Source organism: Solea senegalensis, linkage group LG9, assembly GCF_019176455.1.
Source record: "Solea senegalensis isolate Sse05_10M linkage group LG9, IFAPA_SoseM_1, whole genome shotgun sequence".
In the NCBI taxonomy this organism is placed as follows: domain Eukaryota; kingdom Metazoa; phylum Chordata; class Actinopteri; order Pleuronectiformes; family Soleidae; genus Solea; species Solea senegalensis.
The window spans coordinates 18,633,012-18,648,022 of NC_058029.1; the positions used below are offsets into that span (position 1 = coordinate 18,633,012).

A 15,011-nucleotide genomic window follows, 5' to 3' on the forward strand; every position below is an offset into this window, starting at 1 on the left:
GTCCACTGAGCGCCATGATTAAAAAACCAACAAACAAACATTGGGAGAAATTATCTTTGTTAGTTCCCAATGCACACACCTGTCATTTTTACTGCCCAGTACCTGTGTCCTGCAAAAGAGCAAATGGACTTTCCCAATCTAAGTTGGTTTTGAAATTGAGTGTAGGGGCCCATTATCAAGACAGAAATGTACATGTGCATTGCGGGATATGCAACACTTCATGCATTTACTCTGCTCGTTACACACATGATCCGCTCATGTGCCAAGTGACACCGTTTCCTCTGCAGAGAGGCAAACTCTCTTATTACTTTTACTGTAAACTTAATAGGAAAATAGCACACTGATACGCTTATTGTGTGATACACACAAAATACATCAAGAAATAATTATGAGACCAAATAAAATCATTTTGATGCTTTTTTTTATGTTTATACTATTCCAATGTTGTCCTTTAACTCAGGCTAATATGAAGCTTACATAAAGTATACATTTGGCAAATCAGTGTCTATTCTACTTTTCTGCACTAGACAAAGACTGTGGGCTTCACTTCACTTACGCTAGAACTGCAGCATCAATATGAACACTTGTAATTATTAGAACAGCCAATATATATATCTACATTTGGGCAAGTGAGTACTGCTTTAACACAGACTGGAAAAAAGTGAACATATTCTTTGACCTCAGCCCAACATTTCTATACTACTAAAATAAAAATGCCCATAGTGTAGAGGCTCTCCAGGACATCTCTGTGTGAGTGTATAACACATCTTTACTATTATAATAATGTTGCTTTATAATGAACCCTGCTCACCTACACAAATATATCTGAATCCACTTCCCCCGACAACACAGATACACACAAATCTGCACTCACCGTCTTATACTGACAAACACTATGCTGTCTGTACTGACACTGAGCCACTTAGCAAACACTATCTGTAATATACAGTGAGTGAGCAGTGCATTAGCTCTCCCTCTTGTGTACACACACACATACACAGGCTGTGTGTGTGTGTGTGTGTGTGTGTGTGTGTGTGTGTGTGGTCGGACACAGATCAGAGCAAAAGTACAAGATGGGAAGGAAGAGAGAAGAGAACAGGAGAGGGTACTTTCTTTCAAGTATATACCTCACCGAGCATGTATGCCCACACATTTACATACACTCTGTTATATCCCTCTCATATCGTCTACACTTATTCATCCCACCCAGTAGAACTCAAGGGTGCATGAAGGACATCCACATCTCTCTTTCAGTCTTCTTCTTCTTCAAACTTAACCCTTAACTATTTCTTTCTCTCATTCTTTTCCATCTTTTTTCCCTCTTTCATGCACACACACACTCCACTCTGTGTTTTTCTCATTAAGTCTGCAGTAAATCCGATCACGCCTCTCTGCAATAAATTACAGACCAGGGAAAAGAGGAGGAGAGACAAAGGTGGAGGTGGAAAAGGAGGAGAAGAAGAGTGGAGTTGGATAGTAGCAAAGTCAGGATGCGGAGAATGAGACAGGGATGATAAATGACCGTGAAACGGGACATGAGAGAGTTAAACCGCATCCATGTGAAGACGTAAGGCTGCATGTACATGTACCTACAACCAGCACATACATAAATCCAGACGCACTCACTCATGCACACCAGCAGCAGCATCAGCACCTTTCACAAAGTCATCGAGACACTCATTTTTGGGATCTGATAGCAAATGTCACCAAGTTCATGAGTCATGAAGTCAACATGAGCTTGACATCAACTGAATAACATTGTATGCACTCACTTTTCTGGGAAGTGAACAAGAGATTATTGTTGGGGAAAAAAGTAAACCAGCACACCCGCAACTCCTCCCAGATATTTTGGATGTGTATGTGAAGAATGTCTTTTTACAAAGACACTGTTTGATGTCTGGCATTTAGAGCAGCTGCAGAGATTCTCTAGGGTCAGAAAGTCTCACAGTTGAGTCATCTTTTTCAAAAAGTGGTCAGTAAAATGTGAAAATATCCAAATATTGAGCTGTGTATGTTAAAAATAAGAAGCAAAATCACCTACATGTACCAGGAAGGTATTTTGTTAGAAGCATCCAATCACAGAGCTTAGAATTATGTCACTCACAACCTAAATGTCTTCGTAGAAGCCAGTGTTGACATTTTGTTCACATTTATAACACCAAAGCATTATAATTTACTGTGGCAAAAACTGTGATTCACAGCTCTAACTGTTAGGCTCACAGGTAATGCAACATGTAAAACAACCTTTTTTTTCCAAAAGTACAACTGATCACAATCAAACAAGCACACCAGTAAAAAGCTGCAGTTGTCTGTGTTAAATGAATACACTATCATTAGTACTATTAGGGCTAAACAAGTTTGAGTAAATATCAAATTGTGATTATTTTGACAGGAATTGCGATATGTTTCGCGAGGGAATGCTGATTTTTACATCATGATTGTCATTTTCATTCGGAGAACGAATTTAAAATGATTACTGTGTGATACTTGTGCAGATCTGTGAGAAACAGAAGTCTGCAGAATATATAGAATATAAGATGTGTATTGATCAACACAATAATTCATCTAAATATATATTTGACACACATTTTGTCTTTAAAAAATATTGCGCCTCCTGTGATTTGAAAATTGCAGTAGTGTTTCGATTTAGATAAAATTCAGAATAATTGTTTAACCCTTAACTACTATCAATTTAAAATACATATACTTAATGTTTTATAAATGTACAATCACCTGCTTGTATGAGTTGTTTTTCCATTACTCCAGAATAAGCCTTTTATGTGCTATATCAGGACCAAAGTCAGCTCTAGAGAGGCCACTATTTGAACCACCATGTTTTTACAATAACCACCAATAATAAGGGCTAAACACCTTTTGAGTTTTGATGCAAACTGAAGGCTACAAACGTTCTCCAACATACTTGGAAACGACGGATGAAGTGAGAGATATTTGGCTGCAACATGCAACTTCACCAATAAATGTTGATACATTTTACACACCATGCCTTTAAGTTTAATAGTGTTTTAAACTGGTGCTATGGTCATTATAAGTCCACCGTTTTGCTTAAATCATAGAAAAAGCAGAGATAAAATGTATGGATTTTTTTTTATTATTCCTTTTGTGTATTTGTATACACTGAGTACTTTGTCCTCTACAAACTAACAGTGTGTCTTTAATGATGCATCTATGTACTCCAGCAGTTGCTTTGTGTACTGAAAATTGAAATGATACCAATTAATGCAAATTGAGTTTAAAATCTAATATTTCAAAACAAGGCTCTTTCTCTGTTTGTCCAACGCGCTTCATCCCCCTCTAAGTATTGATCATCACGCTTTCCATCTGAGCTTCATTTCCTTCAATCCATTCTTGTTAGCTTTAATTAAGACAACACTTTACACGTCTCTCCTGCAGCTGGGGCCCAACACCATGACAGAGTCAGGAACATCCAACAGCAGTGGATTTTCAAGGTTCACATCACATTAACAAATGAAATGGTAAAATCAACCTCCCTCCACACACACGCCCATACACAAATACACCAAAACATACACACACATTCATCAAACCACCGAACCATGGGATGTTTGGTTTGCTTCTTTTCCAAAACAGGAAGCCCCCATGGATATATCAGTGCTCTAACCCTAGCATCCCCCTCCCCACACACATGTTCCATTCAGAAAGATGAATAATGCATTTAGTGTTGAAAGTAATTGACCCTAAGCATTAACATTAACAACGTATCTGCATGCTAGGAAAGCTGGCACAACACAGTAATAGACATAGCAATACAGAGTTTCCATGAGCGTGGACGTCAACATAAGATGAGAGAGAAGCCCCCTCTTCACTTTATGCTGTCGCAGCAAATTATGCCATAACACTGAAAGATTATGAAACTCTCCAGTCCCAGTTGGATCTGCACCTGTTTTTCTCTCCATCTACATTCACAAATGGCCACAAACTCAAATCATGAACGCAATCAACATCTCTGAAAATATGTTGAATACATCTAACAGAAAAAAAAACACTTAAGTGATTCCAAATAAATTGCAAAAACACCAAAAGGGGGGAGGGGACGATGTTTGGTAAGACGTGACACATTTCATTTGGATGGCAAAATATTATTCAGTAAATCATTCAAAATTTGCAGAGCACTCCAATTTCTAAATATAATTGTTTATCACACAGACTAACATTAAAAATTATTTATTTCATTATTAATTATTATTAATTGAATTAATACAAGAAATCTAACCAATTGATAGTAAGATGCTGCATGCTTACATGTGTTTATATCCCTTTTACCATATGATGAACATGGAAGAGAAACCATAACACACACACACACACACACACACATATATGTATGTATAAATATATATATATAGATACATATATATAATCTTCAGCAACATTTATTATTCAGCAAAAGCAGGTGGGAGGGGTGGGGTAAATGGGGAGTAGGGGTTGAATGAAGAGAGGGTGTGAAGGGAGGGAGGTAATCATGGGTGGGTAAGTGAGAGAGAGAGAGAGAGAGTGTGTGTGATTTTTGGGTAAGAATTGAGGATGATGAAAAAACAGGCAACCCCCAACCCAGAGCACACTTTCAGCTCCAGTCCCATTAATGGTAAATAGCAGGCGGCTGCTGAGGTGGAGGAGTGAGGGGAGGACAAAGACAGCGAGGAGGAATAAAGACCCTGTGACCCACCAACCCCCTCTGACTTCCTCTGCCACACTTCAGATAGGTAGCGTCAGTCAACCTGGCATATTACTGATGATGAAAGCACTGATTACTATAGCATGCACGTTAATGCAGTCTGTTATTCTCAATTTGGGCCAGTTTCTTATCCAAACAAGGTCTGTGATAGAATAGCAACCTAGATTGTCATTGTCAGTGTTAGTCTAGCATATTGTAATAAGAGTGCTTAAGCTTGTTGGAGAACCTTTGCAGCCCTCATTTTGCATCAAAACTCAAACAATGTTTCGTCCTTTGTGGGTTATTGTGAAAACATGGCGGTCCAAAATAGTGGCCTCTGTAGAGCTGACTTGGTCCTGATATAGAACATAAAAGGCTCATTCTGGAGAACAACTCATACAATCAGGTTATCAATTGTATAGAGTATAATTATTTTATCTTAATGGTAATGAGGGTAGTACTAATGAAAGTATATTCATTAACAGACAACTGCTGCTTTTTACTAAAAACTTAAGCTTAATTGTGTTCAGTTGCTAAATGTTTTTTGTAAGAAAAATAGATGATTTTACATGTTACAATACCTGTCATCACTTTTTTTTTTAGGTATTTATGGTTGTATGTGTATGTACCACGTACACGTGATACTTTTATCCTCCACGTGATGTGGAGGATAAAAGAGGATAAATATTGCCACTGCAGCTACAACACAGCATGACAGCATTTGTAAACACGGAAGACAGCCTACATTCTGTTGTGGAAAACTAGTGGAGGACACGACTAGTGTTGCCTATATCTGCGGTGTAAACCATAGAGGAAGCTGAGCATGATGTACCTATAGGAGAGGATGATGAGGAGGACATTTCTGGAGTAAGGCCATGAATGTTTGAACCAATATGTGATGCCAGCAGTGCTGCTGTGGAGAAAGACACTGGAGAAATGCAGGCTCAGCCCTGCAATAGAGTTGATGCATCTGAATGGTATGTTGGGTCAGAGCTTCAAACCGCTTGATTGGATGGGAATAAGTGTACTCCCCCAAGTACAAGGTGAGTCATCATTATACACAAACATGCTGGAGCTACTAGTGCCTCAAGAGGCATAGCATGGGGTCTTTTAACACAATAGTACCAGGAATCAAAGATGGTCTGGTGACCACAAATTAGTTTGTTATGATGTTATGGAAATCTGTCAACCATTTGGGATATTTAATTCCAAAAACAAAACATCTGGCACTTCATGAAAATCCAAGATCACCAAAGTTATAAGAATTCATCCTCAGGGGAAAATTGTCGTATTGTCTTTAATAAAATATTACAGCCCAGTTGTTGACATGTTTCAGACAAGGGATTAAAGTGGGCGATCAATCATCAGACCAACCACCATCCACTGAGTAGAGTAGCTAACATGGGTGACTAAAGACTCGTCTTGTAGTAGAAACACACCAGCCGTGATAACACCAGGATGCTGACATTCCAATCAATGACAGATCACTGCAACACAATAAGTCGTCACTATTTATTACAGTACTATCACTTATTACTACCTTTGTGAGGGTTCCTGCTGCAGTAGGTTTCTACAGCACCACATAATTCCATCACACACACACACACACACACACACACACACACACACACACACACACACACACACACACACACACACACACACACACACACACACACACACACACACACACACACACACACACACACACACACACACACACACACACACACACACACGGAGCTGGTAAAGGTTTGTAGGAACTACACAATCCAACTTATCCACTTCTGACTTTTAAAAAAAAACTTTATAAAAAAACACCTACACTCCTTATTCACAGCACATACCACACACACCAACTCACGGCAAAACTCAGCTCAGTCGGACATGATAAACAAAATACATGATATCATGTGAAGCTTACTGTACTACTCCACTAGAGAGAGCGTCAGCAGCTAAAGCTGAAAAACACACCTTCCTTTTTGCTTGTGCCACAATTAAACGCACAAATATGCACAGCATCTGAGTCACTCATTGATCAAAATGAAAGAACTATGTTTTGTTACTGGAAGTCAAAAAAAAAACATTGTTGACCCATTCAGCTAGAATATCTCCCACTCCTGTACCCACACACATGTCATCTGGGTTTATTCTGTCTGGCATGAAATCTATCTGTAAACAAAAGTGATATTGCTGTCAAGCAAGGGATCAGTTCACAGAGGAGTTTGGTTAAAGACGGCGAGGAGGAGAGAAGAGGACAGCAGAGGTGTACTAATACAGACTCGAGGGAAACTGTAGATCTACACTCATGAGGGAAGGTAAGTGGGACTGGGAGAAAGTTATGTAGTGCCAAGATCATCAACAAAAAAACAAACACATTTAAGGCACCAAATTGCATGAACAATAACAACAGTAAATCTTATTTATTGCTGCTTTATAAAAAAAAAACAAGGTTGCCTTACAAGGCAGAAGCAAACAACAATATGCAACATATATAAGCACAATAAAACTAACTGCAATCCCAAGTGAAAACATTGCAAACATTCATCACCAGAGAAGACACTGTACTCATACACACACAAACACATACACAGACATAACTGTCCCACGGTTTTTTATTCTTACAAACACTGAACTCATTTGATTCATTTTAAGCTTGTCAGCACATAAAGTTTGCCAGCTTGTCTCCTACAACTTGTCGACGACAATATCGGACCGTAAATCTACCGACAAAGTGTATGCATGAAAGGGTGGGGTGGGGGGCATTAGCTAACCACGGCTGATGTTCCAGTTGACTGATTTTTGTAGCCTGTCACATAAATAAAAGTAAATAAAGGCAAAGATCTAAAGAAACTAAGATGTCAAATGGGATGTCTCAACTCTCAAACCAATGAACTGATTGACAATCAATTCATTGTTTCAGGGCAGAGAAAGCACAGTATGTCATACAGATGAATAATGACCAATAAACCTAGTGCTTGTGTGACAACTTCTGCATACTACTATGACTGTGATACATTTTCCTGGTTGTGTTGTAGATTTACAGCTGCAGAGACAAACATCCACTAAAGTGTAAATGCCTGTGTTAAACAAAGTGACCGGGGTTAACAAGCATTTAGTCGCGTGGACAAAATGAGAGAAACCTGCCATTGTCTCAAAAAGTGATTGAGTGAAAAATAAAGAGAAAAGACAGAAGAGACAAATGATAAAGAGGTTGATTATAAAAGGAGGTGAAGAAAAGGTAGAGGAATTAGGTAAGAGTGGGAGAGGTGAATCAGGAGAGACTGATAGAGAGTTGCTTGCTTTCCATCAGCAGTGATGTGATCAATAACTGTGTCTGACAGTGCAGCGCTCCAGCCTTTACCATATATCACTGCCCATTATGATGGAACTTCTAAGTCACACACAATAACTGACCTTCTGCTAACACACACACACACACAGTACAGTCATTCATACAGTGGCTCAAACAAAGATGAGATGAAGCCATCTTCATTTACATAAAACAATAAAAATGTTTGTAAAATAACAAATAACATTTGAAAAAGATTAATAAGAATGATGGATCTAGACAAATTCGACTCAAGAGACGGTCAGCAATGGAAACAAAGATACAGTCAGAGAGATAGATAACCAAATAGAGCTAAACACAAACTCAACCAGTCAGACAGACAAATTAAGATATTTAATAATGTAATACTCACTGATTCAGTTCCACATCCAAGATGAATTCCTTCCCAAAAGCCTCGACTTTAAAGGTCGCCTGGGCCACATGGTTCACCTAAAAAGGTAGAGAGGGCAGGTTACTTACCTTTTCTAAAAGCAGCCATTATTACATTCATAGTTCAGTTTATTATTTACAGATCAATTGACTATATGCACGGTATTTTACCTATGACTTCTGTTAAAATATAAGCAAGTCAGTTGTCACAAAGGGGAAACTTGGACTTTTTAAGGTAATGTTAGCGATCAAAATGTCCCATATAGATTGTAAACTTTCACATTGTGATTCAGTAGTCGTTTAGTAGTAGAAATGCCCTAGCCCTGAGGGATTCAAACATGTAGTAAGGGAACAAATTGGAGCACTGCTGCATCCCTCTGTACACAGCCCCTGCTGAATTCTATAATCCACTAAACACTCTCGGTAACTTCTGCAGACACAGACTGTAGAACATCTCTGCATCGCTGGCTGACAGCTCACCAGAAACAGTCAATTCTCATCTACATTGATGGATGACTCTTCACTCTCCAAACCCTGAACATACTAATCTACACAATACAGACAAATTAATAACACATGATAGGATTGCACAATGTTAACGGACTCATCCCTACAAAATGAACCCACTGATGCTTCACAGAACTGAGTCTGTGAACACAGTAACTATCCAATCCAATCCAATATTATTTATAAAGCACATTTTTAAACCACAGGGTGGACCAAAGTGCAGTAAATACAATACCAATACAACAATAATAGGGCTAATGAGGGGTAAAAGACACACGTAAAAGCCAAAAAGAAGCATTTAAAAACAATAATAAAAAAGAAAAATAAGAAAATAAGCTAAACACACATAAAAAACAACTCACTCTGGGTTAAAAGCCAATGAAAATAAATGTGTTTTTAAACAAGATTTAAAAACAAGAAGTGTGGGGGCCAGCGTATTTCTACAATTTAGGAGCTGAACAGATAAAGCTCAGTCCCCCCTAAGCTGAACAACGATTATGATTACTACTGCACTACTACTGTAACTATAGACAAGGCCAAATGGCCGTGTTAAACAACCTTGTTGGGCCCATGAGAATCAGATGACCATAAGCAATGATGCTTTGCGTTTTATATAGAAGCAGAATTGCACACTCTTTCTTCCAAGTCCATCGATTTGGCTCGGGGAAAGTCTGATTCATCCGCAGTGGTGAGCACATATGGTACAGCCTTCATTACACACCCTCAGGTCAACGAGAACTCCCAACAATCATTCCTGCGCAGGTCCAGAGGGAGTCCCAGAGCCCAGCTACAGCACACTGCCCCCTCCCCCTCAACAGCCCAGCCCACGAGTGACCTTTGGTACAGACCAGCCACTGCATGGCATCAAGGGGGGTGTAGGTGTGTGTGTGTGTATGTTTCCGTTTGAGAGGGTGCCCTTGTGCTCACCCAAGAACAAATGTAGCCCACAAGGTCCCCAGTGACCACAGACTCTATTGTTCAGAGTGTCAGTGTGTGGTCAATGCATATATGAGCGGCTAAGAGCATGTGTGCGCTTGTGTGTGTGCGCTTGTGTGCAAAAGGCAATCCCTTTCCATGGCACATTTTTGAAATCTAATCTGGTAGATTGGATCCATGATGGGAGAAGGTACCAGTAATTGTGTTGAATGAAAGCACATCCTGACTTGACTGGGCCTGACCAATATTCTGAGACTGCAACTGACTCTTTTTACATTGATTTCTCAGTTACAGCGAGACTGGCTTTCCACTCATGACTGCTGAAGTATGCGCGTAAGTGCTGTCAGAGCACGCACACACACACACACACACACACACCACAGGAGGAGAGGCAGGCTAAAACCAACAACAACACACGTGCTCAGACTAATTCAACATGAAAAATTTAATTTTCTACCAAAACAACAGAGTGCTATGAACACATAGCTGAAGTCCCCACTCCTCATTCAGTGAGGTTTGTGCCAGAGACTGAAAATAGCAACAGAAGTCTATAAATAACTTCCTGTGTGTTGCACATTTTCTGACCCATCTGACAGATTTGTTTCAAGGCTATTGATCTAAAAACAGCCAATAACTGAGCAAACTTTGTGCAAGTGACATCAAAAACGTTATCTCTCCAGAGAATATGGGACTTATACGACAAAAAAAGAAAGATGTTACATCCACCCCCCTCTCCCTGAATCTATTCCACATTTGAAATGTATATTTTATAGCTTATAAAAACCCTTGAAATGGCAACCAAGTGAGAGTTATTTTTGTAACCATAAGTTAACAGAACACATTTTTCAGACAGAGTAAAGTACATGATTTTCCAGGAAAATGTTTACTGATGTTATAGATTAAGTGAGACAAAGGCTAATCTTCAGACAAAGTTCTTTCGAAAGCAGCGGACTCGCCCCTGGTGGCTATTTAATATATTGCAAATTCCTGAATGACTTCACAGGGGGAAACCAGAAGATCTTACTGTGTATATATATACATATGTATATATGTATATATATATATATACATATATACATATACATATACATATACATACATATATTAATATATTGTCTCTGGACTAGTCAACACAATGGGCATGAATTAAAAATACATGGTAGTTTTAAGCAATACAGATACAATGTTTACAAGTATTACTACACTTTAAATGTAACTTTAGACAAGGCCAAATGGCTCTGGTAAGTTCCCTTGCTAAAAACCCTTGTTGGGCCCACGGGGATCAGATGACTACTAGCAGCTTTCTGCATAACTTTATCATGATTGATTTTATATGGTAGGTAATCATGTCCAAACCACACACACTGCAAAAATTGAGTTAAACCCATGTAGAGCCCACTTTGTCCACTAGCCTACAGTTTTTGAGTGGCTTACATTAAGGCTCTGACAACACAACACTTGAGAATAGTGTCATTTGGCTATATTTGTATTAATCTAATTTAAATTCATGAATTATTGAGAGGATTGGTGCCAGGATTGATCGTGACAGATGATTTAAAAAATGTGACTGCCAATGCTCTCTGGTAGTCAAATCTATGTTGTTTTTCATACATATCAACCAATAATACAAATATATCTGCAAAGTCAGCTAAATGTACACATCATATTAATCACACATACTGTATATTAGGCATGGTATGAAATTTCCTGTCACAATGATCCTGGCCACAATAATTCCAATTCTCCATAATATTGTGATATGAAGTGTGAAAATATTCTTCAATAGCCAAAATATTCATGATCCTTATTATGAAGGGAGAATCCTTATTCTCATATGGTTTGTATGCACAAGCTTTCAAAAATATGGACTTAAATAAACTTAGAGATTTGAATTCAAACATTTGTCTGTATTATGGATACAAAGAAAACTGATTAATTCATATCACTAATGACAAAAAAACATAACTTGATTAAATTAAAAATATTGTACTGTTGCAACCTTGCAACTAAGGACATATATATTTACTAGTGAATGTTTTAAAGTGAAAACCAAGAATCTTGAATAAGGTCAGTGTTGGAATGACTGCAAAGATGCAGGCTCCCCCTGGTGGCACTTCAGACTAAATCACTATGACTGCATGCTGAGGAGCCAGACAGCATCTCAAGTCACTCGTGAAATATTAACGATTTTCCCAATGCAATCATCCCAATAATGGAAATTCACCACGAACAACTAACTGCGAGTGCTTTTTCTTGTTTCGATAAACAGTAACACTAAATATCCTTCCATCCCTAATGTATGTCATCCACACATTTACTCATTAAAAAAGTGAAAAAATGACAGCTGCTGTGACCTTGCCAACTCAGCTGAACTCACAAGATGCAGTTTTTGACTGGATGACTTAGACCGATGAGTTTATACATGTACAGTGCGGATAAAATAATTGTTTAATACTTAATAACTCAAATCACTTTATAGTATAGTCTGTATCCATTTCACTCATGAAGGCAGTGGTGATGACCCATATAGCACCTGCAGACTTGCTTTATGTTAGAAGCTTTTTCCTTTGTTAGTGATTGACTTATTATTTGTGCTCCTGGTGAGTAGAGCTGAGGAGGAGATGAATCAATCCAAACAGAAAACAGACTGGAGACAGAGGACAGGGATGTCTCCTTAAGGCATCATCACACATCCTCCTCTCAGTCTCTCTCTCTGTCCCTCCATCCTGACAACAGTACAATGAAAACACCTCCATGTACCTGCGTGGAGCCGGGGCTCGCTTTGACCCTGGTGCTGAGCTCATCCTGCGTGATCTGGCTGAGATTGTGCCTGCTGAAGAGCAAGCGGACAGGCACCGTGTCCTCCTTCCCCACGAACCTGCCAGCATCACGAAGAGCCTTCATGTTTAGCAAGGCGTCTCCTGCACAGAGAGGAAACACAGACATAACAATCACAAACACGGCCATCTGAGGTGGTCATGTGTCCTGAATTTGATCATTCTGAACACAAACAAGCTGTGCGTGTTATTCTCCATGCAGATCGTAAAGCAGTCGATCTGCCATAATTGATATATTGACATTTAACGTTTCAGGCTAAGGAGAACAGGAGGATATCAGTTACCATTTCGTGCATTTGTTCTGCTCTGGTGACCGACGTGCATCAGTCCACAGACGCACAAAAGGGAAATCCACCATCGCGGGCTCATCATCAGCATCTTCACCTTTCTCTCTCTGGCTGGAAAATTACAAAACAATGCGGTATTCCAGGAGCAGGCTCCCGGACTCTGGGTCCTGCCTTCGCTAGGAGCACTCGGAGCCGGGGCTGGTCGTCTGGTTAGCGCAGTCCCGTCGGTGCAGGGGGGCCATTGGGGTTCTTACGAGTCTGAACGCCAAACGCGTCTGAGCGCACAGAGACCCCACGGATCAGCAGCACGGAGGGAGCAGGCAGGAGAGTGAGAGGGAGGGAGGGAGGACTGGGAACACCTCCTTACAACACATCAATATCCAGCGACTCACTGCAGAAACGCCTAATGCATAAATATGAGCGGACACAGGATGGAAAAGAGCTACGGGCCCGGCCTTTCCTCCACTGGGAGGGATACCAAAAAAACACCACCACCTCCACCTTCCATGATAAAGGTCCAATGTGAGAGATGTAGGTTGAGTTGTTTACATTAGGCAGAAATGGAATATAAAACTAAATTAAATAAAAATCACCTTAATTTGTGAATTGTTTTCATTACCAAAGAAAATAAATACATTTAGATCATGTTTGACCACCATGTCATGTTTGGACAAACTGAACACCATTTTAAGTTTTGATAATAACTGAAGGCTGTCATAGGTTCTCATTTATGCTTGGAATGGAGGGATGGGGTGAGAGATATTCAGCTGCAACATGCAACTAACCAACCACCAGATGTTGCCAAATTCTACACACTATACCTTTAAATCTCAGCAGGAGACCTAGTCCTGCCCAAACCTGCCTGTCATGCATGACTCACTCCATCAACCTACAATACACAAGTTACAACAGGGTGGTTTGTTTTTGTGGATGCGATGATAAATTAAATGTTTTTCAAGTATTTGTGCCGTTACACAAGAATGACATCTTTTGTTTTGTGGTATTTTAGCGTTTTGCCACAACAATAAAATATTTTGGAAAAACTGGGATGATATAGAGTTGTATCGCACATCTTAATAAAAACCACTCCTGTGGCTTTTATTTGCATTGTTCCAATAATAGGGAAAGGAGAAAATAATTAACATTTCAGTAAGTGACTTGAAAGTGCTGTCTAACTCATTAATTTAAAGCTCAAGTGATTTATTAAGTGCCACAAGGGACAGTCTGCATCTTTACAGTCATCGTTTAAATATGGGGGGTGTTACAGCCCTAGTGCTCCTAATAATACTGGGACCACAGTTGCCTTTACTCCCCACATCTTCTCAAGCCAAGCACCTATTTCAGCCCTTTGTCTCTCAAGCTTCTTGTGTTCCTTGTTCTTGATGTTGCAGTCACATGGGGTTGCTACATCTATGAACACTGCCCTTTTTGCTGTTGTTTTCAATGACCACTATGTCTGGTTGATTAGCCACCAGCAACTTGTCTGTCTTGAACTGTTAGTCCTGTTACTCTCGACCAGAGTAGGCGTCTTCCATCTTGACCCTTGACCCAGCCCATTCTCGGCACAGATGTTCCTGTACATTGCTGCTGTGATGTGCTGCACTGCCTCAGTACACCATCCTGGTCAACACCAGGTCCTGCCATGAGGTGCTTAGTTCATCACTGGACATCTTCCTCATGTACTCTTGGATGTTAGTTGCTTCATCCTGGCTAGTGGCTTTGCCATTCACTAGTCCTCAGCCTCCTTCCTCCTGCTTAGTGACCAGCTTCAGGTGCTGGACTAGGGGTGAACCCCTCCATGTGAGGTGAGGAGCTTTCTTGTCTGGAAGTCTTCCCTTGGCCAGAGATGGAATCTGATTTCAAGCAGGGCGTAGGTATTGATGGCTTGGATCTTGTTCCAACCATTCAGCTGACTCTTGAGGACCGGCCTTATTCGGTGTAGTATTTGGCTGTGGCAGATCTCCTGGATGCCTCTTTGAGGATGTAAAACGGAAAAGAAAAAACTTTGCAAATCCACTTCTTAGGTGCAT

General features: G+C 39.8%; 1 protein-coding gene across 4 annotated transcripts in view; it reads right to left on the reverse strand.

Moving 5' to 3' along the window:
• The window catches only part of adam22 (ADAM metallopeptidase domain 22), a 59,522-nt gene extending 46,100 nt beyond the window's left edge, over nt 1–13,422 (reverse strand). The window contains exons 1-3 of one of the 4 annotated variants that reach the window (XR_006360970.1): nt 12,979–13,422; nt 12,618–12,778; nt 8,398–8,474 (exon numbers count right to left, since the gene is read on the reverse strand). Coding sequence is in view for 3 of the 4 variants with exons in the window: in XM_044033256.1 (XP_043889191.1) it covers nt 8,398–8,474; nt 12,618–12,778; nt 12,979–13,072 (332 nt within the window). In the remaining variant the exon portion in view is untranslated. The remainder of the gene's footprint in view (nt 1–8,397; nt 8,475–12,617; nt 12,779–12,978) is intronic. The other 3 variants (XM_044033256.1, XM_044033257.1, XM_044033258.1) reach the window with 3 other exon arrangements.
• Between the last annotated feature and the right edge of the window lie 1,589 nt (nt 13,423–15,011).